The 25970-nt window shown below is 51.3% G+C and overlaps 1 protein-coding gene across 2 annotated transcripts in view; it reads left to right on the top strand.

The window, feature by feature from the left end:
* The window catches only part of BMP7 (bone morphogenetic protein 7), an 87368-nt gene that overhangs the window by 15858 nt on the left and 45540 nt on the right, over nucleotides 1–25970 (top strand). For both annotated transcript variants that reach the window (XM_010958583.3, XM_010958582.3), the window contains exon 2: nucleotides 16515–16707. In XM_010958583.3, coding sequence (XP_010956885.1) covers nucleotides 16515–16707 — 193 coding nt within the window. The remainder of the gene's footprint in view (nucleotides 1–16514; nucleotides 16708–25970) is intronic.

Raw genomic sequence — 25970 nt, 5'->3', positions numbered from 1 at the left:
TGGGGCTTGGTCTGAGTCCTGCGTGTGGGACAGGTGGCTCCTGTTTCCTTCTGGGTAGAGGATGGACAGATGGAGGTACTCAAGGCATGTGAAGAATCCGTGTCATTGTTTGCTCACCAAGGGTGGAGAGCTGCTTGGAGGGAAGGCCTGCCGTCCTGGGAGAGCCCTGCTTGTTCCCTGAAAGTCTGTAAAGACTTTTTCTAGTGGGTGGGTGCTGGGCAGGTGGGTTGCTTCTGCTGGTTTCCAAGAGAGACTGATGCGAGGGGTCCGGGTGTATCCTTAGGCCCACTGGTTGCAAGAGGTGATCGAGGGAAAGGAGGTAGACGGTATTTTCAGGCATTGTTTCTGGGCAGTGTGTGAACAAAATGACACGTAACAGAATTCTTGGTTGCAGGCAAAAATATATACAAATTCAAACTAGTTTAAGGGGTGAAAAAAAGAAAATCAGTGCATTCCCAAGCCTTGGGAAAGGACACACCAGCAACTAGGTGTTCAGCGAATCCAGGGGTGATTCTGTCTTATCTCTGTCATTGCACAGCCTCCCTCTTACCTCTCTGCCTCCCTGGTTTCCTCTGCTACCCTGCTACCCTGCCTGTTGGGAGAAAGATGGCCACCCACAGCAATTTGAAGTTACAGTTCTCTGGCTAGCCACTTACCTGCTTTGCCAGCTTCCCTAGCAGGTTGGGATAGCTGCAGGATATTGTTCTAGCCAGTGAGACACAAGAGGAAATCTGCTTGGAGTAGAAAGGTGTGGGAGATGGTTCTGGAAAATATTTTGCTTCCTGATAAGTGACAGGTCTTTTCTTGTCTTGAATATGGTTCTGTTGAGATGTGATGTTTGGAGCCATGGCAGCCATCTTGTGACCATGAGACCACACGCCTAAGGATTGAAAGTCAACACGCAGACAGTGGCAGAGTAAAAAAGACAGAAGAAACTTGAGTTCTTGATGGCATGGCTGAGCTACTGCACCCAACTGAAATTCCTGGAGAGGAACTCTTAGGCAGCTTGAATTACATGTTCACTCATGAACCAGTTGGGTTTAGAAGGTAGATCATGCTACATGAATAAGGTTTCTGTGAGTCAGTCTCTGGCCCCTTGTGGCTGGGTTAGGGGATTGGGGTTGTGTATACTATCCAATTATAGCTATGTTAGCCATTATAATAATAATCTTTTTTTCATTATAATAATAATCTTAATAGCTAACATTTGTCAAGGGCTTACTATGTGCCAAACACCCTTTATCGTCTTTGCCTATATTTCTTATTTAATTTTCATAACAGCCGTTTCAGGTGGGGGCTATTATTATCCTCCCTGTTTTACAGGCTGGAAAACTGAGCACAGAGAAATAAGTAGCTGGCCCAGGTTATGTAGCAAGAAATTTTATCTGAATTTGGAGGTCCACCTCCTAAACTTAATCCTGAACTGCTTCTCAGGCTTGAAGGATGGTTTTGGAGCAGGTTAGTAAACAGCCTTGCTAATGGGAAGGTCATAGGTCATGGCAGCATGATGCCACAGAAGTGTTTTCCATTTATGTGATTTTGGCATAATATCCCATTTCTTTGATTATCAGTGCTCCTGAAATCAGGATGTCTTAACATTGATAAAGATGTTAGTATCCTTTCCCCAAAGAGCTGGAATTAAATTGATCACCACCTCTTACAATAGAGGAACTATGGTGACAAATGCTTCTTGGGGAGAACTGGAGATGGATACAGCCAGCCGACACCTACTGTTAATAAAACTTGTCTATTGACACAACATTGTAAAATGACTATAACTCAATTTAAAAAAGTTAAAAAAAAACTTGTCTATTGAAGTGTAACGTGTGTACAGAACAGTGCATGAATGTAGAACAGTTAGGAATGTTCACACAGTGAACACACCCAGGTAACAGTGCCCAGTTCTAGAAACCCACTGTGACCAGCTGCCAGAAGCTCCCTCCCACCCTCACCCAAGGGTGACCCCTGTCCTTTCTTCTGACACCATAGAATTTTAATCAGTTTACTTTCTATCAATTTGATTGTACAGGAATTCTCTTAAATCACTGCTAATTATTTCTAATGATTTAGAAAGATGACCCCATTTAGAACGGTTTCATGTAAACCAGAGACTCACTTCGGAAAATTGCTGCAATTCTACTGGTTACATTCAACGGAGAATCCAAAACGTAATTCTTTGGTTAGATCTCGAATTCTCCTTCACTTACGAGAAACAGGTTCAAGGGACAACAATGCAGTTTTAAGGGCGTTTTGATAGTTCAGCCTGGGAAGTCAAGTTCAGTTTGTTAAAATGTGAGCATTATGTGAATGAGGGTCTTGAAGATTGCTGGTTTCCACCAGACTCCCCCTGCTGCTCCTGACGCAGCTTCTGCACGTCTCTTTGCTGTCCTGTTTGCAGAAATACTGATGCCTCTGTGATGAGTGTTTGTTCCAAGTGTGGGGCTTTAGAGAAGACTCTTATTTTGAAAGGGAGATGGGAGCCCAGCATGAAGGAAACGCAGAACAGTCTCCTCCTTAGCTGCACCTGCACTGCTCTGGCCTAATGAGTTTAGGTTGATGGAACCCAGACCTCAGGAAGGATTATAAATTCTCATTTGATTTGATTTGCTTCTAAAATACCTTAAACCAGCTGTGCCTGCCCAGCTGACCCAGGAGTCTCTGACTGCTTTGGGGGAAGGTCTGGGCAGGCACCCTCCTGTCCTCAGGAAGGGGAACACGGGCTGCCACAGCTCCTCTTCCCCCCGCCCCCGGCCGCTCCTGGGGCCTCTCTGGTCTGGTGCCTGTCCCCGCCATGTCCCGTGATTGCTAGCCTGTCTCCTTGAGTTTTCACAATGGCCTCATAACGGGGGGGCCTCTTAATGTCCCCAGTGCATAGAAGGGGAAGCTAAGCCCCCCAGAGATGAGTTAACTTGTCCTGAGTCACTGCTGGCGACCAGCAGAGCCTGAGTCACAACCCAGGCCAGGAGGGCCTCATATCAACCCCAATTCTCTACTGCTTCTTGGTCTGAGTGAGGCCCAGAGGGGCTTTTCTGCCTGTGGGGAAAGTTTCCAAAGATTGTTCACTAAGATACTCGAGGACCTGCCAACTGCCAGGCAAGTGAGTGTGGTGGACAGAACAGGGGAGAAGTGGTAACTGCGAACATCGTTCAAGACTTTCCTACGTGCCAGGGACTCCACAAATGGTCTCAACTCTAGCGCTTCTCAAAGTGTTGTCCCCTGACCGGCAGCACCAGCATCTCCTGAGAACCTGTTAGAAATGCAAGTTCTCGGGCCCCACCCCAGATCTCCCAAGTTAGAAATACTGTGAGTTGGTCCACTGGTCTGTTTTGTTTTTTTTTTTTTTTTTTTTTAAACAAGCTCCCCAGTGGTTTGGGAACACACTGAAGCCTGAGGATCCCTGGTCTGTTTTAATCCTGCACCAACCCAATGAGGTCTGTGTTAGCCTCATCATCCTGCCATTTGACGGATGAGGAGTAAGTTGCCCAAGGGCCCAGTGGGTGGCAGAGCCGGGACTTACACCCCAGCCCGGCAGCTCGCTGGAGCCTCTTACATCCTGTGCCCTCTCTCAGGTCTTACGCTCGGGGAGTTAAGACCTGGAAGGGAAGACAGTTAATGAACAGGTCAGTGGGCCCATCAATCAAATACTTGGAGCAGTCAAGTCCTAGGAAGGAAATGAGTGGGGTGAGAGGGGCTGTTCAGGGAGGGGCCCGGCTCAGTGGAGGAGAAGGGGGCTCAGCAGGGCCCCTGCCCCTGCACCCCGGAACTTGCTGTGCCTGAGATTATCCAGCCTGATGTCACTCACCAAGAGACAGGCTCCCAGGCGGCCCTGTGACCAGAGCAGGGGGCATCATGCCTGTTTGACAGATGGAACCGAGAGCTGAGGGGCCACCAGTGTCTGTCCTTGGCCTCTCCCTGCTTCCACGGAATCCCTCCCACCGGGAACCTCTTTTTTTTTTTTTTTCTTCCATTTTGGTACGGCTTTATTTATGTAACAAAAAAACCCTCTGGATACATGCTATGCGCCAGGCCCTAAGAGCTCAGGATACCCAGCGATCCCCGGCTCTGTGTTCTTGTAGCTTCAGAGCTGGATCCCAGCTCTCTCTGGTAGAGAGCCTCCTCTCACCTGGCACCCTGAGGACCGTGGCTCCTCCTGCTTGCATTCTTTCTTAGTGACGTATAGTCGGTTTACAATGTTGTGTCAATTTCTGGTGTACGGCACAGTCGTTCAGTTATACATATGTGTATATATATCTATGCCTTTCCACATTCTTTTTCATTATATGCTACTATAAAGTATTGAATATAGTTTCCCGTGCTGTACAGTAGGACCTCACTGTTTACCTATTTTATGTATAGTAGTTAGTATCTGCAAATCCCAAACTCTCACTTTATCCCTCCCCACTTCCCCCTCCTCCTCCCCATAATCATAAGTTTGTTTTCTATGTCCGTGAGTCTGTTTCTGTTTTGTAAATAAGTTCATTTGTGTCTCTTTATTTAGTTTTAGGTTTTTTTTTTTCAATGGAGATTGAACCCAGGACCTCGTGCATATTAAGCTTGTGCTCTACCACTGAGCTATGCCCTCCCACCGTGTCATTTTTTTTAGATTCCACATATAAGTGAGAGCGTATGGTATTTTTCTATCTGGGATACTTCACTTTGTATGACAATCTCCAGGTCTATCCATATTGCTGCAAATCGCATTATTTTATTCTTTTTCATGGCTGAGTAGTATTCCATTGTGTATATACACCATATCTGCTTTATCCAGTCATCTGTTGATGGACATTTAGATCGCTTCCATGTCTTGGCTATTGTAAATAGTGCTGCTGTGAACACTGGGGTACATGTGTCTTTTCAAATTAGAGTTTCCTCTGGATATATGCCCAGGAGTGGGATTGCTGGATCATAGGGTAAGTCTATTTTTAGTTTTAAAAGGAATTTCCATACTGTTTTCCATAATGGCTGCACCAAACTACACTCCCACCAACACTGTAGGAGGCAGGAATTTCTTTTTGAGGAAAAACCTTCTCCTGTGTCTCTGAGAATGTATGTTTGGACCCTTGTTTGCGATAAGCTCTTTATATGGTCCTGTTGCTATTGGAAGCCAGCACGTTGATGCCACAGAGCGGCATTGTCCAATAGAACTTTTGGCAATGAAGGAAATGTTCTGTATCTGCTGTCCAATACGAGAGCCACTGGGCACATGTGGCTATTTAAATTTAAATTAATTGCATGGAAATAAATGTAAACACTGGGTTCCCAACCACACCAGCCACATTTCAAACACTTAGTAGTCACAAGTGGTTAGTGGCACAGTGCAGATGTAGAGTTCAAGTTTAGAGACATTAGGTTGAACCATATAGCGGTCACACTTGGTAGAGTGTTGGCAACTGTATATGGTACAACCTAGTAGAAGTGAAAGACCAGTTAGATCCATTCTTTTGTTACAGAGGGAAGAACAGAGCTGGGGGCCCCACCCTGCCAGATGAGAGCCCAGGTGGGACCAAAACCCAGGTTTCCTGACCCTCACGAGGCCTGTGTGTCTGTGAGCTCCGGGATTCTCAACTCGGCACGATTGACAGTTGGAGCTGGGCAGTCCCCTGTAGTCAGGGTGCTGTCCTGTGCCCTGTAGGATGTCTAGCAATGTCCCTGGCCTCTCCCCACTAGACACCAGTAGCACACACTCCCTAAGCTGTGGCAAACGAAACCCCAGCATTAGGCCAGGATCCCTTGGTGGGGGCGGGGGAAAACAAAATCGCCCCTGGTTGAGAATCACAAATTTAGCTGAAAATAGTAACTAGTTTCCACTCTTCCCCCTCATTTTCAATTAGCCAAGGATGCGGTGGGGACCCAGAGATCCCTAGGGTCTGGTTCCCCACTCCGAAGAGATGGGGTGTCCCTGGGTGAAGGATGGCTGCCTCAGTTTGTAGGGAAAGTCTGATGTAAGCTTACAGCCCATTTTTCTCTTTTCAGCTTTACCAACGTCTGGGGCTTTTTAGGCAAACAACTGGCTTCAGCCCTACAGATAATTAAACCCATCTTTTTTCCCTCTCCCCGCCCCATCCCCTAAACCCTTTGGTCCATTCAATTCACAATGATAACATTGTTCGAGCAACACTGCACACATGTTGCCACCGAAGTGTTTAATCTTGTGGCACAGTAATTCTCTCTGCCCCACCCCCACACCACATCTGTGTGGCTGCAGCGCTTATGACAAAAAGCCTGGCTCACCAGCCCCCTTGCCACCGCACCCTGCATCTCGGGTCGCAGCCCCCTGGATCTAACAAGGAGGCAGTGTCTCCGAAGACCCTCTCGGAGCACCCGGCACTGGGACTCCAGGTGGTCTTGTTGGCAGCCAAAGCATTTGGTGGAAAGTTCGAGAGTTGAAGCGGCCGTTCAGGGGAGACAATGCTGCTTGTGTGCCCTCTGCCAGGCAGGGCCCCTCCCCCTGATGTAGGGGGCTGGCGAGGGATGATAGGGAGACGGTTAATGCTACACAATCTTTAAGCTGTCAGGTTTCTTCCAGGGTGACTCTGGCGCTGAGCAGGAGCAAAATTTATAAACCCGAGAGGGGACCTGAGTGGAATGCAGCGTCTTCACTATCTGAGTTTAGCTTTTAAAGAGATTAATGTTGTGACCACATCGTGTGTGCTGAGAGCTTGGTGTGTACTTCAGGGATGTCTTTATTTAATTGTCTCCATGGCTAAGAAGGTTGGCTAAGAGGGACAGAGTCTGGCAGAGGGGGGAAGACCATATGGGTGTTCAGACCACCTGCATGGATGTAGGCAAGTGACTTGACTCTCTCAGCCTCAGTGTTCTCATCTGTAAAATGGACACAATTCACGTGCTTACCTCTGAGTAGGGTTTTTTTCTTTGCATTCTTTTTTATTGACATCAAGTGAGTTTATAATGTGTCAATTTCTGGTGTACAGCATAATGTTTCAGTCATACATGAACATACATATATTTATTTTCATATTCATATTCATTATAGGTTACTACAAGATATTGAATATACTTCCCAGTAGAAACTTGTTGTTTATCTATTTTATATAAAGTAGTTAGTATCTATAAATTTTGAACTCCTGATTTATCTTCCCACCCCCCTGGTAACCATAAGTTTGTTCTCTATGTCTGTGAGTCTGTTTCTCTTTTGTAAATAAGTTTATTTGTGTCTCTTTTTTTTTTTTTTAGATTCCACATATAAGCGATATCATATGGCATTTTTCTTTCTGGCTTTCTTCATTTAGGATGACAATCTCCAGATCCATCCTTGTTGCTGCACATGGCATTATTCTATTGTTTTTTATGGCTGAGTGGTATTCCATTGTATAAATATACCACATCTTCTTTATCCAATCATCTGTCGATGGACATTTAGGTTGCTTCCACGTCTTGGCATTATAAATAGTGCTGCTGTGAACATTGGGGTACATATGTCTTTTTGAATCATATTTTTCTCCAGATATATGCCCAGGAGTGGGATTGCTGGATCATAGGGTAAGTCTAGTTTTAGTTTTTGAAGGAATCTCCATACTGTCCTGTGTAATGGCTACACCAATTTACATTCCCACCAAAAGTGTAGAAAGTTTCCCTTTTCTCCACACCCTCTCCAGCATGTATTATTTGTAAACTTCTTAATGATGGCCATTCTGACTGGTGTGAGGTGATACCTCACTGTGGTTCTGATTTGCATTTCTCTGATAATTAGTGATGCTGAGCATCTTTTTGTGTGCCTATTGGCCTGGCTGGGGGCCAACAGGATGTGGTGTGTGTGTGACACAGATGATGTGGCCTCCAGACCAGTGGGAGGGCATTTTTAATTGTGGCCCGTCTACCTCACATCATCCCTACCTACCATCAAAACAAAATATCAGAAAATAACAAGTGCTGGTGAGAGAATGTGGAGGAATTGGAACCCTTAGTGCTCGGGATGAGATTGTAAAATGGAGCAGCCTCTGTGGAAAACAGTACAATATGTCCTCAAAAAATTGAAAATAGAAATACCGACTGATCCAGGAATTCCATGTCTGAGCATACATCCAAACAGATTGGAAGCAGGATTTCAAAGAGATATTTGCAGACCCATACGCACAGCTTTATTCACGGTAGCCGAAAGGTGGAAGCAGCCAAGTGTTCACTGACAGATGACCAGATAAGCAAAATGTAGTGTATCCGTACAATGGAATAGTATTCAGCCCTGAAAACAAAAGACATTCTGACACCTGCTGCAACATAGATGATCCTTGAAGACATAATACACGTTGAAATAAGCCAGCCACCGAAGGATAAATGCTGTAATATTCCACTTACATGAGGTACACAGGGAAGTCAAATTCACAGAGACAGAAAGTAGAACGGTGGATGCCAGGGTCTGGGGTGGGTGCAGAACAGAGAGTTGTGTGTGATGGCGCCAGAGTTTCAGTTTTGCAAGATTAGAAGCATCTTGGAGATTGGTCACACAGCAACGTGAGTGGGTTAATACTGTCGAGCTGTGCACTTTAAAATGGTTAAGATGGTCAATTTTACATTATTTGTAAATAATTGAAAATTGAAAATAAAAATTAAAAAATGGTACCCATTACCCAGCTCAGGGGGTAGGTGGTGACAGAGCTGCAATCCAGCTGCTTTTCTCAGCATCTCTCCTGTCCCCAGACAGCAGCGGGCTCCCTCACCCAGAGCCGGGCGTCAGGAAGTCCTCGTAGAACGAGTACTGTGGGGGCGAGAAGACGCTGGAATATTTTCTTGGCAGCATTTTTTTTTTTAAATCATTTTAGACGTTTATGCGATGTTCCTTTTCTCTGCGTTCAGGACTGTCTCCTCCCTTCCCCTGTGAGAGCAGCCTAGTGTATCAACGCTCGTGTTACTAAGAGAACGTTTTCCTGGTAGAGCAGTTGGTGTGCCTGTCAGTTTTCTAAAACTCCCGATTTATGGCGTGCCTTTTCATGTTCCTTAATCTTGCCATGTAAATCTTCCAGTGAATGAAGAGCCATTTCACATCCTGCAGGGCTATAAATCGCCTAGTGACAGCAGGCTTGGTCACGTCAGCTCCGGTGAATTCTCCCTTGTGCCAGAATCTTCTGGATGAATTGTATCCCCGTAGGACAGAAAGGGGCCTGGGTTGAAAGTTTCAGAGTGAAATCGGGATGGAGGACGGATCCTGGGCCGTGGGACCCTAAGAGGTCAAGGGTCTTGGGAAACTCCATTCCAGTTTCTGGCTGTATTGTGGAGTTTGGTTGGTTCTGCTGGTTCTCGGAGACTTATTCTCATTAAGAGGGTTTGGGGGTCCATCCTCAGCCCAGAACTGCGGCTCCGTGGTCCAGTTTGAGCTCGGGGAAACCAGACTCTGAGTGAGGAGCAGACTTCTAATGCTGGACTTGCAGTTTTTACTCGGAAAGTGCCCCGTTGCTTATAAAATGTTTGGTCCCCTCTGCAAACTTTGTGGCAGCCTCGGGGACAGCGGGAGGACTGCATGGCCTGGAAAGTTAACTAAGCTTTTTCTAAAAACCATAATGTTTTGGAAGGAGCTGCTGGGCGATTAACTTGTTTACTCCCCGTTTACCAACTCCTCCTAGCTGGCCAGGAGAGCATCTCGAGGAGGACGTGAAGACAGCTTTGGAGGGGCCGACAGTCCACCCTCGACAAGGCAAATGTCTCTCATCTGCAACCGGCCACGGTCTTGCTCTCAAGTGTCTTTTCTGCGTGGCTGTCTCCACTGTGACAGCTTCCTGGGGGTCTCTGAGCAGCCGGTGACCCAATCCAGTGAATGGTCTCCCTGTCCCTTTATCTGAATCTGGCCGCCCCCTGGTCATGTTCTCTTGCCCGTCTCTGACCCTGCTCCCTCTGGTCCGGGTTCTTCCGGCGGCCGTGCTCTCCGTCTCCCGCGCGGCCCCCGGTGGTGCTCCGAGGCTGTGCTCATCTTTCTCATCGTAGGTGCGTTCTACCCACAAAACTACCCATAACCCGATTCAGCAGCTCCCAGCTGGACATTCCTGCCTGTGTTCCAGAGATTCTCTTTTCAATTGTCCAGTCAGATGTCCCACTTGAACTCCCCCCAGGTCACCTTGAGTTTAGTCTATGTGCATCTACACGTGTTTTCTTCCCTCAGACTTCAGCTGTGGTGTCTTCCTCCTGCGTCTGTATCCACCACCGGCATGCCTGCCCGCTAGCATCCCAAGCTGGCACTGGGCAGCCTTTCACAGTTTCCCTCTCTTCAAATGTTTGCCTTTGACCAATCTTTGACTTCTGTCCATTCCAGTCCTGCTTCAAGGGAGACGGGGGCATGAATGAAGGAAGCAGGTGCAGAAGGGGGAACACCCGGCAGGCACGGTGAGTCTAGTGGCAGGTGTTCGGATGGCGGTCACCTTTGGGGATTAGCAGGGGGCTGGTGTTTGGGAGGGAGCCCTGTGGGGATGTCTGTGGTGCTAGTAATGAATGGGCTGTGTCCTGCTCTGGGTGCATCGAGAAAGTTCATTGAACTTCGTGAACACTTAGGATCTATGTGCTTTACTGCATGTGTGTTATCCATAAAACAGTTGACTTAAAGGCTGGAAGGGAATTACATGAGAAGTGATATATTGAATCCAGTAGACTTTTGCAGCCCTACTAAGCGTCGGGCTGTGCTGGCACTGGAGGTTCATAATCTAGACAGTCATTGCCCCTGATCCCACAGAGCTCGGTCAGGGGGTCATCTTGTACTTGGAAATTATCCATGTCTGAAGAAAGTAACTTTCAGGGCAGAAGGTCACCTGGAGATACCCACTATTACCTGGGCGTGTTTCCTGCCCGTCCATGTCTGGGTGTGTGTGTAATTGGGCTCATGATTGTTTTGCTGCACTGCCGTGGTTGCACAGGATAGAAACTTGACTTTAATTAGCTTAAAGCAGACTTACTTGGAGGGTCTCCATGTGACTCGCAAATTAGAACTGAAACTCCAAACTTCAGGGTGGGTGGGGACTGCCAGACTAGGGTATCCAACCTAGAAGTCTTCCCTGATCAGCTCTGAGCTCTGTCCTCTCTGCCTGGAGTCTTCTTCCTCACCCACCGGCTTGTGCAGTGGTGGTGAGTGGCTGCCCAGAGCGCCACCTTACATCCTTAGAGTTCAAGGCGGAGAAAACAGGGCTCTTTCCCACCAGGTGCCAGTAACAATAAAAGAAATCCTGTGTTTGGCTCAGCTTGGAGCTTGTTCCCTCCCATCCCCCAACTCTGGACAAGGGGGTCATGGGATAGGATGTCATCTCCTTTGGGACCATTTGGCTTGACTGGAAGAGCCACCATGGGTAAACATGGCACCTACTGGTGACATCACCAGGGGCTGTGTCCCAGCACAAAAAGGTCCCCTAGGGAGGAGAAATACTGTATCTTCTGTATCTTTTCTCATGTGTATAAGAACGTACTGCACGCCTTTATCTTTGTGTAGTATTATGTATACACATAAGTATGTGCGTATTGGAGGGTACAGCCCCCTAATTTTTAGGGTCTTAAATACAGTTCCACAAAGCATGGTTCTGAATACCTTCACTTAGGTACTCTTTAAATTCCTGCTGCCCTTTGCAAGCTGCCTTTGGTTATCGTAATCGGCTCGTGCAGAGGACACTTAACTCAGTGAGGGGCACACCTGTACATTTCATGTGACTGTAAGTGGGAGGAGGAAGCCCAGGTGCTGAGAGAGGCAGGACACTGCTGGGTGACGCCTGGGGATCAGGCTTGAGCTGTCTGTGGGGCAGAGGTCTTGCCTGACATGTCGGAGGGTCAGGAGAGCAGATATCCAGGTGGGTGCCTCCTGTTCCACCTGCCTCTGCCTTTATTGACACCCTCTAGCCCAGAACGTCCCCTCCCAGGGCCAGCTTTGGGGTTCTTAATTCAGGCTGCTGTGAAAGGACGACACTAGAGTTGGCTTTGGGGACAGTCACAGGGCTGGCTGGCTGTCAGGACGGTTTTTCCAGAATCTGTTTTCTTTGGACTTATCTTTTGGTCTTGGGGATTTGGGCCCTTTTAATCTTTTGAAGGTGAAAGTCCTTTGTTAATGCCTGTGCGTTCTCTCAGTCAGTGGTGTTCTGGAATATAGAGGGGCAGTGGGAGAAAAGGCTGGGTTCCTAGGCTCTGGGTTTCCCTAGGTAGCTCTTCTTGATGGGCACAGGGAGAGATCCACTCTAGACATTTAAAACTCGGGTCTTGGGTAATCTACTGTAATTTCACAACAAAGTGTAACAACATAATTTTCTGCTTTAGTGGTGGCTATTAAACCATCTTGACCCCTGAGACTGAAATGGTGTGAAATCCAGGGGTTTCCATATAAAATGGAAACCTTGGGAAGGTGAGATTTGGGACTTGGTTTGAACTTTGAATTAGTCACTGCTCTTTTTGTTTGTTTGTTTTATGACTTCTTTGATAAATTACAGGATTATATGGGTTTCAGGAAGAATAGAATAATGGCGTACGTAGTTCATGCCTCTCATTGCTCTAAAATAATTAATGAAAGAACTTCACTCGGAAAGCCATCCCAAAGAGCCTGCAAACGTTTGCAAGAAATTTAGTGACACACTTTATCCATTTATCTTTTTTTTTTTTTTAAAAGAAACCTTCTAGCCCTGGCATCTTAACTGGCTTAGCAGTTAAGATACGTTTTATCTTACACGTTAAAAAAAAGTTACATATACACCTGCTGCGACAAACTATACATGTGATTATATATCAGTGTACCTGTGTTAACATCATGCTTACTCAAACATTTCTTTTCCGTTTGATCTACTGTAGTTTTTTCAAATAAAGTTATCATAGCGGAACTATGTAAATATCCACATGCACACTTACTTCTTCTGCACTGTCACTCTAATAGCTCATTGTTTGGGAGGCCCTGTAATGATGACAGACACAAATTACTTTCCATTTGTCGGGCACTGTTGTAGGTGTTGCCTCCGTGACCTTCCCAACAACTCCATGAGGAAGGGCCAATGTGATCGTCCCTGGAGGAAGGGGACACACACAGGTTAAGTAACGTGGCCAAGACCACAAGGGGCACAGCTGAGATCTGAACTCGGGCCACCTGGCTCCAGGGAGTGGAGGGGTCAAGACTGTGGGTGTCGAAGCTCAGCCACTCACCTAACTTGTGACCTGGCCTCCCTGAGGCTCAGTTTCTTCGTGGGTAAAATGGGCTCAGTCCTGCCCCCCACATGGTGGCGAGGGGTGCTCTCTGCGGGACCCGTCGGGAGCATGCACTCTGTAAAACACGCACTTGCACTTCTGGGTTCTTCAGCTATCTTCCCTTGCACATGGGGGCCCACATCCCCATTCTCTGCTCGGGTTGATGGCCGTGTTTGCCCGCAGGAGCCGTTGTGAGGTGTGGTCTGGCCCAGCTCTGGGAGCTGGGGGACCGAGGTTTGTTACGTCTTGCTCAGTCTCAGGCATCCTGCTTGACAGGCACAAAGCAACCTTCTTTCCCGAATGTCGAAGCATCGCACCCCAGGGGTTCTTTCTGGCCTTCGGGGCTTTGGCTCTGCTGGGGGACAATGGAAGATTTTGGAAAGGGAGGCTTCATCTGTGCCCCCTGTCAGCATGGGGGAGGGTGCCTTGGCTTATGCCCCGCGCTCTGATGTCCCACAGAGCTCCACGTAGGGGCGTGTTTCAGGGAGTGGCCGGAATGATGGGGGCGGAGGGTGAGGAGAGACAAGTAAGAGTTCACGGGGAAGGAGCCACAGGAAGGCGAGGTCCGCGAAGGCTGGAAGAGCCAGGTGTTGACTGCTGCTACCTGGAGGTCCAGCAAGATGGCGACTGTAGGATGCCCTTTCCATTTGGTTATGGGTGGTCTTTGGTGACCTTGGATCGGGTGGGATGGTGGGGCCGGGGGGCAGCTCAGTGAGTTCACTGCAAGCTCACCCATGGGGTGCTGGGGTGCCCACGCTGCCTGCTCACTGAGGGTGCAGGGATTCTCTCGAGGAGTTGTTGCCTCACCCCAGCCCCCACCCCTGGGTCCCGGGCATAAAAGCACTAGAGGAGGCCACGGGTGGTCCCCAGACTGTGCCCAGGTGCTTCACAGGACAGACTTGTCTTCTTCCACCGCTCCTCCTGGCACACTCCTAGTGCGACACTGAACACACACAACTCACTTCTGGGTGCCCGGGTGTTCAGAGCTCCAAATGGGAAACTACCCAAATGCCCATGCCCTGTGGAATGGATCTGGGAGCTATGTAATCAAACAAGGAATATTATACAGCAGTGAGGATGGATGGACGTCCCCAGCCGCACAGGTGAAGCACAAAAATGCTGCTGCCTGGAAGAAGCCCGGCACGAAAGAACAGACACTGGATTTCCCCTGCTCATCATGCTCAAAACCAAGCAAAACTAAGCTCTGGTTGGAGACGTTGGGGGAGATGCAGAGGGCGCAAGTGATGTTCTTTCTTGATCTGGGAGAAGGTTCAGTGGGTGGGTTCACTGTGACAATTCACTGAGCTGCAGGCACATGGTTGGGGGCATACTGCACGTACGTTGCCATCAGTGACAAGGTTCTGCAGACAAGCAGAGGGACTCTCCTTGCTGAGCCTTGTGTTGGCGGGGATCTGGGTCTGAGTCCCAGCTCTCTGACCCTGGGCAGGCCGCCCCACACCCCTTGGGTCTCAGGTGCATCCCTTCCCAGCGTAGCATTGTGCTTACCTCCAAGGGTGACGCGAGGGTTTAATGAGCCAGAAGGGTGACCAAGGACTGGCCTGGGGCATTTCCAGAGTGACAGAGACCCCTCACCCTGGGGTCCCTCCTGAGGCTCACTTGACCCCCAGTGGGCATCACTTGGTAGAGGCCACCATGATAGACTCCTCCATCCTCATCTTTTCCATAAATCAAAGTGAAGGACCAGTGATGTCCCCAACACCAATCTTTGCCATCCAGTTCAGCCTTTCTCATAAATCGAGTCAGAAGAGAAGTGTCCCACGTGGGTACAAAGGGCATGTGTGTGAGGAGGACAGTGCAATCCAGGGAGACAGTGGAACGGTTTCTGGAGGGTCCCTGGCCTTGAGGACTTCACCTGCCTCTTCTGCCCAGTGGATAATCCTTCGAGGCCCCTGCCCTCACCTCCAATATCTTTTGGAACTATTATTAAAGCTTGAAACAGATTTTGGGTTTAAAAGGGCCTTTGGGCTGCCAGTGCTGTGAACCCCTTTCCCCAAAGGCATGCCCGTCCTGCGTGTACCCGTGGCAGCCCTAACCCAGCCTGAGAGCTTCCAGGGCTCAGAAAGCTGGAGTGCACTGGCCATGTTTCTCCTCTCTTCTGGCCAAGGTGGTTCCACTCTCTCTCCCTGTCTCCCTGGCCCCCCAGCCGTGAGGCAGGAGGTAGAGATGGGGCTGTGTCTCCCTAGGGATGAAAGTTATCTGCAGATGCTGCCAGCCCACCTGAGCGTGGCCATTCTGCATCTGTGCAGCCTTTGATGACGCTCACCCTCATCGCTGCTCCGTTTTGGTCCAAAGGGTGCATGATCCTTGGGAACCATGGCTCACTCCCAGAGACACTGTCTTTGGACTTATATCCACCTTGGTGTCTATCATCTGTGAAATGGGTGTAATATCTTAGCCTAGTATCACTGCCAGTGTAAGAGAGAAGGGCTGCATCCCTTTGCCTTATTTTGTCCTGAAGTCATTTTCCAGCTCCCTTCCCCCACAAGACACTGCCGTTCACCTCTTTCTCTGCTTATAGTCTAAAGCTGTGCTTGTAAACCCTGGCTGCTATTAGAAACATCTGGGGTGCTTTAAAAAGTACAAGTTTCTGGGCCCCCTCCCCAAAGATACTGATTCATTTGGTTCCGTGAGGGGTGAGAGCAGCGGGGTGCTGGACCCCACTGTGTGCCAGCCTGCCCACCTCCGTCCTCAGTGACCTCACTTTGGTAGCTTGAAAGCTGCCAAGATGGAAATTGGCAGACACTGCACATCGGGTCCCAGAGAGCCCGTTATCAAACATTTACCAGCCCACCACGGAGCCAGGACATCAGTATTTCCTTCAGAGCTCCCACGGTGATTTTCACATGCAGCCGGGGCTGAGCACCGCTGGCCCGAGGTGCCCCAGGATGTGCACAGTGAGGGTTCCGTTTACCAGTTCAGCTCACAGCTGTCCAGCCCTACCAGCGGTTGAACAATTTGTGGGAATTAGATCTCTTAACTCTCACAGCAACCCATGCAGGAGGACTTATTCCCATTTTTCAGACGAGGAGATTGAGGTCCAGATAGCTTACCTGGTTCCTTGTCCAGGCCCACTCAGCTAGGTGGTGGCTGAGCCTGGATTTGAGCCCAGGCCTGAGCCCCTGGAACCCAGGCTTGTCCAGGGCCTCTGGGATGACTTGGTCAGCGCCCCGCCCTCCCCACAGGCTGATGCAGACTTGTTGCTCTGGGGCTGTGACCCTTAGGTCTGCGGCAGGTCGCTGGCAACGGGCACGTCTCTATCTTAGCCAAGATGCTTGGACTCTGAGCTGGGAGAGGGCCTCCCAGTTACTAATGAGCCCTCGGCGCTGATGCGTGCTTTCTTCCCTCCCCAGTGGAGCACGACAAAGAGTTCTTCCATCCGCGCTACCACCACCGGGAGTTCCGGTTTGACCTTTCCAAGATCCCAGAAGGGGAAGCCGTGACTGCCGCCGAATTTCGGATCTACAAGGACTACATCCGGGAACACTTCCACAACGAGACGTTCCGGATCAGCGTTTACCAGGTGCTGCAGGAGCACCTGGGCAGGTGGGTGCTGTGCTGGTGCTGGGGAGGGGTCCTGAGCCTCCTGAGCCACCAGGAGATGGAAGCTGGAGGGTGGGGCCAGGTTGGGGCAGGGGGAGTCACGGCTGCTTCCTCCAGGGAGCACCAACCGTGTGCCAGGCCCTGGACTCAGTACCTTTTCTCAGGATGGTGTATGACGTTATAAAGCTGTCACCATCAGCAGATGGAGTTGGGAACAGGGGACGGCCAGGGGGGCCTGGGGGCGTGTAGCCCCCTGTGCACTTGGGGGTGGTCTGGGTCGGCATGTGTTTAGGAGGGTGAGGAAGAGGAAGGAATCTTTTTGACCGTCTACCCCTCTCATTCATCCCTGAAACCCAGCACATGATGTCTGGCAACCAATGAGAGTGGCCACTAGTAATTAGACGTTAGGATAAGAATCCCCAAACCAAAAATAAACAGCACAGAATTCTTAGCCTTCCAAGAATCTTGAGGTCAGGAACCAAAAGCTTGTGTAATAAGACTTTTAATTTCTTAAGTTTAGACCCTTTAGTTTAGTTTTAAAGTCCTCTGAGAGGTAAGAAGGCTAAGAATGAGCTGGAACATCTGCATGTCATCTAACAAGGACATTCTGCAGCCCCGAGGTGGATGCGACCAAGGTGGTACTACCCAGAGGCTGGGTTTTTGAACATCTTGGGCTGCCGTATTTTTAACCCTCCCCCCATGCCATTCCTCGAAATTAATGGAAGAAGGGTGGTGTGGGTGCCCCTTTCTGATGGGCAGTCCAAGCACCTTCAGCTGGAAAGGGGACCTATTAGCACATCCAGGGACATGGAGACTGTCAGCACCTCGTTTGGCAAGCACTGTCTCTTTGGGGTCATCTTAAATACTAAGAAAACCAAACTTTTCTTGAGTGTTTCCCGTGTTTTGCCTTCGTTAGCTGCCTCTGCCCCCAGTTTCTTGCCTTTTTTCAAATCAGCAAAAATACCTGTGTGTTTAACTATTTTCACAAATGGTATCTCATCACATAGTCTCTCCTGCATCCACTTGTGTCACAAAACCTTGACCATCTTTCCATGTCACTTCACAGGGGGCATCCTCGTCCTCTTAATCACCACACGTCTCCCGTCACGCGGGCTATGCTATTAAGTGTTTAACCCGTTTCCTGCGTGCACACGGTGGGCCCTCAACTTTTCCAAATTACAGACCGTGCCGGTGGGGGCAGGTAGCAGTTGTGCACACCTATTCGTTGGATATAGTTCTAGAAATAGAACTTTGGGGTCAAAGGGCGCACACATCAGTAACTCTGGTAGATTTTGCTCAGCTGCTTTTGGAGGTGATGTCAGTTTGTACTCCCACCAGCCGCACAGAGGAGGCCTGGCTCCCCAAGTGTTCCCCAGCACGGGCTCTTGTCAGACTGTCTTGGTGTTTGTCCGTCTGTCTGGTGGGTGACAAATGGCATCTCTGTGTGGGTTAAATTTGCATGTTAGAGCCCCCACTTGAACGCACTGCCCTGTACTGCTCCCCTGCTAGAGGGGATGGCAGAGCCTCCCGGAGGGCTGGTACCAGGGAAGGAGTGTGGGTGTGGCTTGGGGGAGGCAGCAGTCTGCCGGCAGGCATCCTTGGCAGTCTCCTCCAAATCTTGCTAAAGGCACTAGGTGCCCCACTTAACCCTGGCGGGCTGGGCCCTGGTCCAGGCTGTTAACAAGAAGCATTGAGTTCATTCTCAGGGCTGACATATGTTTGCTCTGTCCTCTGACAGATCCCCCGGGACTCTTGAACAAGAGCGTGTGTTTGACTTTTCTCGTGAAGGCTGACTCACTGGAGGCGAGGCAGGTGCCCAGAGGCACGTCCTCAGTAGCACTCGGTCGGCCTGCTTGTGCAAACGCCGAGCCCAGCTCACACCCCGGGCCTCCTAGCAAGCTCCCCACACCTGCCTCAGACCGCCATCGGGAGGTTTAACCTCAGGAATGTCGCTGCCCCAAGTGGGTTTGGCTGAGCAGGACGGGAAGGGTTAGCTGATGTCATGGTGTCACTCTTCGCTGAAGTTCTCCACCCAGGAATGAGTCCCCCTCCCTGGCCGGTGGTCTTTGGGGTCAGCTCGGATGCTGCTGATGCGGGCCCTCCTTCCTGTAAATGGAAGCTTGCTTTTAGGCTTGGAGCATCCTTGGGTGCTGCTTTTGATGCGAGGGGCACCCCACCCATGTTCCCACACCTGCTGTGTGCACCACCCTACTCCAGGGGCAGGGGAGAGCAGCAGAGACTCAGTGATGAGTGTGCTGGGCACCTCTTCGGGTGGTGGGAGAGTAAGGAGGCCACTGCACTTGGAGAGAGCCGAGTGAGCCCAGCGATTCTGAGCACCTCTGTGCCTGGCGCTGGCCTCAGAACTATGGGATAAACCAGCCCCGTTACGGGGCAGCGACCTAGTCTAAACTTCGTTGAGGGATGTCCTAGGGGCTCCCCTCTCAGGGCAACCACACGCTGGATGGCTTGAAACAACAGAAACATAGCTTCTCATGGTACTGGAGACCAGAAGTCTGAAATTAAGGTGTCAGTGGGCCACTCTGCCTCTGAAGTCCACAGGGGAGGGTCCTTCCTGCCTCTTCCAGCTTCTGCTGGTGGCTGTGGACTGCCTGCATTCCTGGCTCACAGCTGCGTGGCTCCCACGTCTGCCTCCGTTGTCACACGGCTCTGCCTTCTCGTGGCGTCTCCGCAGTGCGCCTCTCCCCTCTTCTGATCAGGAGACCGGTCATCTTGGATTAGGGGCCGCCCTGCTCAGGCGTGACTTCACTGCTTAACTCATTACATCCTGAAAGACCTTAATTACTAATTCAGAGGTAGGGCTCAAGCACATCTTTTTAGGAGATGCAATCAACCCATAACAAGGTGAAGAAGTCAGGCAATCAGCAAGTTAGCAACTCAGTAGAGCCACTGGCCTGATAAGGTGGTTGGTGGTCATTGACGGCCTGTTGAGCTGGGGACATTTGAACGTCTAGAAGGATCCGAAATGGGATGGGGGAGAGCGTCTCAGGGGAACTACAATGGCCACCATCCTGAGGTGCGGATGAGCACAGGTCGTAGGAAGGACAGAAGGGAGCCATTGGTGCAGAGTTGGGTGAGCCCCTTGGCCCTCTCTTGGATGAAACACGAGTCTTTGGCCCCCCAGCGGCTGCCGGCAGCTCCTCGTCTCTGCCTGTGTCAACCTGCTGACTTCGTGGGCACCTGGTTCCGTCACAGCTTGAAGGGGCCACCTCCTCGACCCTGCTTTAGATCCACGCGGTGGATCTAGTGGCCCTGGGAGTGGGGAAGGCCTGAGTCACTGTGGTTGGAAGAGGGACCGGTGGGGCAGCTGTCAGCAGCTCTGTGGCTAGCATGGCAGGCTGCCCCGATGAGCAGCGTGGCCACAGACCATCGCTGAGGATGCTCAGCCCAGCGTTGGGTTCCCGCCTCAGGGGGCTTTGGGCTTTGCTGGGAGACTGAGTCCCTCAAATGTTTGAGCACCCGCTGTGGGCTGTGCAGTGGTGGAAATGATACGACCCCAGTCCCTGCCCTTGGGGAGGTGACAGTCAAGCAGAGGAGGCGACCTAGGATGACGTGGCAGGTGCAAAGCAGAAGGTAGAGCCGGGAGTGGAACGAGAGGCAGTGGGAGGGGACGGAGGGGCTGCTTGCTTCAGATGTCTAAACTTCCTTTCTATACTTGAAACTGGGAAGCAGGGCCCTCATTCTGCAAAAGTTAACATTTTTTTCCAAAAAAATATTGATTTTTTTTTTCTGGGTGGGTTGTTTTGTTTTTGGATCCAGAAGCGAATGATCCTATTGTGTAATTCCCCAGGATAACTTAGCTATTAGTGGAGTGTGGATTCGAATCCCAACGCTACGTACCAGTGTGGCCTTGGGAAGTAGTAACCCCTCAGAGCCTCAGTTTCCTCCCCTGTACAATGGGAATAATAGCTGATCAACCTCCCAGGGTTGTGGTGAGGATAAAGGGAGTTAACATGGTTACTTAAAGCATAGCAAGCGCTCAGTAAAGGTTTACCAGACATTAGTGTCATCGCCATCACTGTCACCATCACCACCACCCTCACCATCGTCATCCTCGTCGCCAGGAATGCAGAGGCCTCCTTAGGAGAATGGAGAGCTCCAGGTTCGGGCTGCGGTACTGTCTTTGCCCCCTTTGCTAAAGTCCTTAATTATGCCGTCTCTGACGGGGATGGAGGAGCTTGCTTCAAGCTGGAGCGCTCGTTTGTATTTCCCCAGCCTGTGCCACACGTGTTCTTCGAGCTGAAGGCCCTTGTCTGATCTGATCACTGAGGAGTCCTGAGCCTGCCCCCACCGCCCTGCTGGGTGGCCGCCTGCTCCCCCTGCGAAGGGAGCCGTGGCCTCCCTGAGGCCGACCGCCCAGCCATGCGGAGCGCAGAGCTGGGACACCTGGCTCTCCGGCGAGCCCCGGCCTGAGCTCCAGGAAAGCCCTGGGGGTGCTGCGGATTAGCCGGCTTCGGGGCGGCCTCAGCGCCTCTCTCCCTGTGGCGGCCACTTTCCACGGAGTCCTCTTGATCTCTCGGAATCCAGATTAAATTCCGATAATGAGCCTAGCTGGAGGCCTTCCACAGCCCTCGGGCTGCGCTTGCAGCAGGCCCCAAACAGCCGCAGAGGCGTGCCGGGGCCGCCCTGGGCGGTCGTGGGGTGGGTGGGTGCCAAGAGGCAGGTCTGGGGATGGTGACCTTGGCTCCAGTGGCCTTGCTGGGAGTTGGGGGTGAGGGGCTCGGGGATTGGAGTCTTACCCTCCTTCTCTGAATCCAGGGCCTGGGGCTGACCTGCTGAGGCTTGGCTTCCAGAAACTGGTCCCACTTCTGCCCCAGTGGCTCAAACTCTGGTTCCAGCTCAAGATGAGGGTGTTGAGTGGGGGTCCTGCAAGCTAAAGGGTTTTATTCGAGGAACTGAGATTGGGCAACTTCCAGCCCCACCCTTCCCCTTCCTTCTCGAAGATCTGAGCTTCCCTCCCCACAAGTGCTGCCGCACCTGGAGGGGACACAGCTGCTCAGTGAGACACCCTGGGGGCCGCAGGCCAGCCAGGCCAGCGGGACCCGCTTGTGGGCAGTCGCTGCCGAGGTTGGGATGAAGTTGGCCGCTGGATGAAAAATGTCCCTTGGTCTGTCTCAGGGACTTTGGCTGCCAGGAGGTTGACCTCAGAGTGGTCTCTGGGGCCAAGATTGGATCAGCTGCAGCCTGAGTCACTCTGAGGAAGAGGGAATGTCCCCGGGATGGGCCAGAGGAGGGGGCAGCGGGGCTGCTCGCCAGTTCCCTCCAGCCCAAGGCAGCTCGCGGCACTGAGGGCGGAGGCAAGCGCTGAGCCTGTGCTGCCCAGGTTGGGGCGCCGAAACCCACAGCCCCACCAGCACCACACCCCCAGCCCTGTGCAGGGCTCCCAGCTCCCCGCGTGGAGGAGGTGCATCGGTCTCCTGAGCCAGTGCCCCCAACCATCCAGGAATACACACCTGCCGCAGCTCTTCCCTCCTCTCCAGAAGGAAGCTTCATCCAGAGCTTCCCTGGCCTGAGCCCAGGGGCATCCTTGCCCTTTAACAGCTCAGCCTAGTGACACAACTCCCCCACTATCAGGTGAAAACGCAGGCTCTGGGTCAGGCGGCTTGCTGGGATGCAGCCGGAGCTTCTGTGTTGCTGACAAACTCCCAGAGGATGCCATGCACAGAAGCGAGTGGGAAGGTGCCCGGTGTCGAGGATGTCTTACTGGGAGAGCGTCTGTGGTCCCTGTGCCCGAGGGGTGGCCCCAGGGTGGCGGGTCATTGGACCCTTCCTAAGTCTTTGCCATCCCCACCCCCTGCTCGAGGCTTCTCATCATTTGGTGCACGCTTCACTTTCATTTTGTGCCTTGGAATTGATCCTGTAAAGATTTGATATCCCCATTTTATAGGTGTGGAAACTGGCTCAGAGAGGGGAAGTAACCTACCTGAGATCACACAGCTCAAATGTGGCAGAGGTGGGACTCGAACTCTGGTCTCTTAGATTCCAGGGCTCATGTTCTTGGCCATAGCAACACCCTGGTACTTCTTGCTTGTACAGATTTCCTCCACTGCAGGAACCAGGCTCAAACAGGGCGAGTGTGAGTCCCCAGCTGAGGTCCTCGCCCTTGGCTGTGATTAGAATCACCTGGGGCTCTTTTCCAACTGTGGGTACATCAGAATCGGGGCTGGGGCTGGCCTTTTTAAAACTCCCAGGTGGTTCCCTGCGGAGCCAGGGCTGAGAACTGGTGGCCGGGATCTCTCCTCTCTTACCTGTGGGCTGTCTTAACGTGCCCGAGAGGCAAGGGGAGAGGTGTCTTCTGGTCCAGGCCCCCAGGTTCCTTTTGGCTTGGTCTCTCAAAGAAGACTGTTTTCTCCCACAGGATTGAACCCAAAGTGTGGTCCAGGCCCTGACTGGCAGTCTCAGCAGCACAGGGAAGGGGCTGGCTGAGAGTGGAGATCCTGTTGAGCTCTGGTTCTGGAGGCTTCTGGAAGCTTCCAGAGCCTTCTTGCTGCCTACGTGCCTGGTTCCACATCTCCTGGCTTTAACCTCTCACCACTACACCTCAGCCCCAGGGTGTGAGCTCTGGTTTTGAGTGGCTTTCTCAGGAGTTGCTGGTTCAGCTCCCTAGAGGGCAAGGAGGGAGCACTGACTTTCCGGCACAGCCGGAACGTTTTGGAAGGTCAGAGGAGAGTGGCTTGGTCAAGGTGACTTCTCCTGGCTGCCTCCCTCCAGGACCCCCTTCAAATCCCAGCACGGAGTGGCTTCAGAAGGACACAGGAGCTCTTGAGGTCCACTTGTGTGTCCAAAGGGATCACTCTGAAAAAGCCTGCCTCCAGCGGCCCCTGCTGAGCCGGTGGCCAGCTGCTGCGTCCAGCTGGGGTCGAGTGGCCGAAGCGCAGTCAGCCTGCCCTGCTCGGCAGCCCGGCACCAAATGTCCACTGGTCTCCTGTCCCGTGAGTGAAGGCCACTGTGAGCCTTGGTGGTTTTTAAAATCTCTATGCCTTCTATTTCCTTCCTTACTTCATCCCCAAACTGACTTTACAGGGAAGACGTGGGTGGTGCTCAGGGAACCAGTGGTGGCAAATCCTATTCGTCGAGTGCTTGTGAGTTGCACGTACTCTCTTAGTTCTCAAGATAAGCTTGAGAAGTCTCTGTTCTCCCGTCTGGTGCATGAGGTCACTGGGACACAGAGAGGCCAAGTGATCCTCCCCAGGTCACACAGTGGAGGTGGAGTTCAAAACCAGCTATTAAGTAAAATTAGGGGTGCCAAGGCCCCACCCCCAGAATTCTGATGTAACTGGTCCTGGTATCGCCTTGGCACTAGTGTTTTTTTTTTTAAAGTCCCCAGAGTGGACTTGCTCCCTATTCTGTCCTGCCCCTTTGGGGATCTGAGGGCCCTTGCAGAGTCACTTCATCCGTTCAAGGAAAGTGGAGACTCCTGTCCTGCTGGAAGCACGTGGGGTGTGGACAGTGCTAGTGAGGGCCGGTGTGAGTGGATGGCAGCCTAGATGCCTTTCTGGGAAAGGAGGTGACAGATGATGCTAAGCTGCCCTCTTCCCGTCACTCCACGTGGACTTAACGCGTAATGGCCATGAAGGTCAAGGTCCCGTGAGGCGGCCCCCTTGCAGACCTGCCCTGTAGGAGAGGGCTGCTCCTTTTCCTCTCACCCGTTTGGCCAGTGCCTTTTGAATTCACGATGTGATCATGCTCCTGTTTGGGTAACATCTCTCTGAACTGAGAGAATAACTGGCTGCCTTCGCTGACAGTGACCATGACAATGCTGATTGTTCTGAGCACAGACTACGCAGCGCTCTGTCCTTCCCCTCACAGCCCCCCGAGGGAGGTACCATCGTCCACCCCACTTTACAGACAAGGAAACTGAGGCACGATAGCAGGGCAGGGACTGAGGAAAGGAAGTTTGCCTCCCTCCCCAGTCACATCTGGTTTTCCTCCCTCGCTGGAGGGTACACGTTTCCCTTTGCCTTCGCGGCAACCCTAGGAATCCAGTAATGGGAGGCGAGGATATCTTCTGCACCAGGGAACTGAGGCAGAGAAGGTGGAAGGCCTGCCCCTCTTGCCCCAGTGATGCTGTGTAGACAGTTGGTAAAGACCAGGGGCTTCAGAGGTGACTGGATTCACCTTCTACTCCACCACTTGGGAGCTGCATGAACTTGCGTGGGTCTTGGACCCTCGTGAGCCTCATCAGGCCTCGGCAAAGCTCAGTGGGAGCTGCGGTGACCATGGTGGTGGCCGGGGCAGGGGTGGGCGCTCCAGGAGGGCAGGCGTTTGGTCTGTTCTGCTCACTGTCGTATCCTTTGTACCTGGAACCTGGCATATAGCAGGTGCTCAGCAAAACACATGTGCACAAGTGGCTGAAGAACAATCTGACGTTCCAGCCATGGGCCTTTTGAGCTGGCAGACACGGCTGTGTCTCGCACGGGGGAGTTTCAGCACCACGCGCGGTGGCCAGCTCGAGGACGTGGGAAACAGGTACCTGCTGGCCCTCCTCTCACACCCAAGCATCTCCAGTCTTGGGCCCATTCATCCTAGCGAATCTTCCAATGTGTTCTCTCTTCCAGAGCTGAAACCCGAGAGCGCCTCGTTTACAACCTTTCTTCAGCATCTGAGCCCAATTTCCAAAAAGTGAAAATTGCCCGTAATTATAATACTTTCCGATCTTGGGAAGTTTCCCTGTCACGATTATAATTATATTATTTCGAGCTTGTGTGCCAGTGGATACCCAAGAGTGGATTGGTTCTCATCTGCAAATAGGGGACATGTCAGCATGTGTGCTGAGGCCCCAGGTTCCCTACGCTGGAGCGAATTTGGGGAAGAATGGGCTTTAGTGTCGGGGGCTGGCTGGATGACTCGATCCCGGCACTTTAATTCCAAAAGCGCTTCGTACTTGGACCTCGGCTCGTCTATAGGAGTCTGTTTTTCCAAATGCATTAACATCTGTGTTTCATATCAGGGCCTGTAATTGCTTTAGCCTTTTTGGCAGGAGACAGAGAGAATTAATATTTTTCAGTTTGGGCACGAGCGGTCATCTGTAGCTGGGGAGAAAAGTGCCCGCTCAGATGTGAACTCAGAAAGGATGGGAAATACAGGCTCACCAGAAAGATCATGTTTTAAAGGAGTCAACTGCAGTTAAGGAGGCCCTTGGCTACTTCAAGTTCAGGTTCAAGTCAGCATCTGGGCAAATGCTCAAGGTTCTTCCAAACACTGGTCCTTCCTTTGTCTTCCCGTTGCTAGCCTCCGTCAGCACCATT

This window comes from Camelus bactrianus, chromosome 19 (assembly GCF_048773025.1).
Source record: "Camelus bactrianus isolate YW-2024 breed Bactrian camel chromosome 19, ASM4877302v1, whole genome shotgun sequence".
Classification (NCBI taxonomy): domain Eukaryota; kingdom Metazoa; phylum Chordata; class Mammalia; order Artiodactyla; family Camelidae; genus Camelus; species Camelus bactrianus.
Note: the sequence above shows the minus strand (reverse complement) of the source record. Positions and strands in the feature narration are given on the sequence as shown.